We start from the raw sequence: 1320 nt of genomic DNA, 5'->3' as shown, positions 1-1320 counted from the left end.
TTAGCCAGCGTACGTTACCAGAAAGTTTGAGGTCCAACAAGTGCTTCGCCTGCATCCTGGCTAACTAGCTAGCTTGTTATTAATGTTTGTTAGTTAGCTAAATTAGCCAGTTAGCCAGTGGTACAATTAATTGTCAGTTCATATCGTAGATATATGCTGACAATTAACTGTACCGCTGGCTTCCGAATTTTATAGCGAACTGCTTTGTTCTTATAATGTAACTAACGTTAGTTAACGAGTAACGTTAACCACTGTCAAAACACACAAACACTAACGTTAGATAAGACTCACTGCCTGATTCGAGCTGTCAAGGATGCAGACAAAAAAATGGTCATGCAGATATGCTAAACAAGCAGTGACTCGACAAAAAAGATCCTCTTGCATGGAYTTTAATGATATAGTTTGCTAAATGTATCCCCACTAGTTCAACCGTTGTAGTTAGTGTTGATATTGACGATGTAATCCTGCTTGACTGGTAAATCAGATCACATGATGAGGTTTAATCCATAGCTAGCTAGCTAGCTAAACCTGTTATGGCACTCGAGGCATTTGCACTTCAGGAACATATGAATATKTGTGTTTAATTTACTTWTAATGAGTAAAGTGTGAACCTGTTGTCTGTCCTGAGTCAGTTTGCACCCTAGACTGAGAAACTCAAAGGCTTGGCTCGAAAGTCTGTCATTGATTGTACAAGATGAGATAGTACGACCCTCATTCTGTTTCATCTCACACTGTCACATATGATGGTACTTTTACATGTATTATGGTTCTTGAAGAGTGGCTCCCCAGTTTCATGACAAAATAATGACTAATGAGCCAAACTGAATTCCTGCAAAGATTATGGGGGCTAGATGCTAGATTTTTTTTCTGAAACATGCCTGCTCCTCACTTAAGTATAAACTATCACATCACTAATACAGAATGYTTATTACTGCTGTACAATTATGGTCATCCTTACAACACACATTAGAAGAGGGTGCAGGTYAATATCATTTTCTCTGAAATTACACTTCAAATCATAAAGTTAAGGCCATTGTAGTGTGAAGGGAAACAACACAAGGGAACTTCGTTGGCAATGTAGGCTTATGTATTCTCAGAGTTGGCTGTCTTTTTGAAAACATTGGAGGCTCATTCCTTCTGGTGGGACTCAGCTTCTCCTGTTTACTGTGCAGGTGACGTTTTCAATYTTCAATCTAGCTAGAAATCCAGGAGGATCCCATTGATCGCTGAGCAGGTGCACCACACTACGCCATCATGGGGGAACTCTTCAGAAGTGAGGAGATGACCCTGGCCCAGCTCTACCTCCAATCAGAGTCTGCC

General features: G+C 40.3%; 1 protein-coding gene across 1 annotated transcript in view; it reads left to right on the top strand.

Annotated features, from left to right (window-relative positions):
• The window catches only part of LOC111981030 (V-type proton ATPase 116 kDa subunit a 1), a 23018-nt gene that overhangs the window by 1020 nt on the left and 20678 nt on the right, over positions 1-1320 (top strand). The window contains exon 2 of the mRNA XM_070449333.1: positions 1173-1317. Within this exon, the coding sequence (XP_070305434.1) occupies positions 1255-1317 (63 nt within the window). The 5' untranslated portion in view covers positions 1173-1254. The remainder of the gene's footprint in view (positions 1-1172; positions 1318-1320) is intronic.

This window comes from Salvelinus sp. IW2-2015, linkage group LG20 (genome assembly GCF_002910315.2).
Source record: "Salvelinus sp. IW2-2015 linkage group LG20, ASM291031v2, whole genome shotgun sequence".
NCBI classification, from domain to species: domain Eukaryota; kingdom Metazoa; phylum Chordata; class Actinopteri; order Salmoniformes; family Salmonidae; genus Salvelinus; species Salvelinus sp. IW2-2015.
The sequence above is the reverse complement of the archived record's forward strand: the minus strand, read 5'-3'. Positions and strand labels throughout refer to the sequence as shown.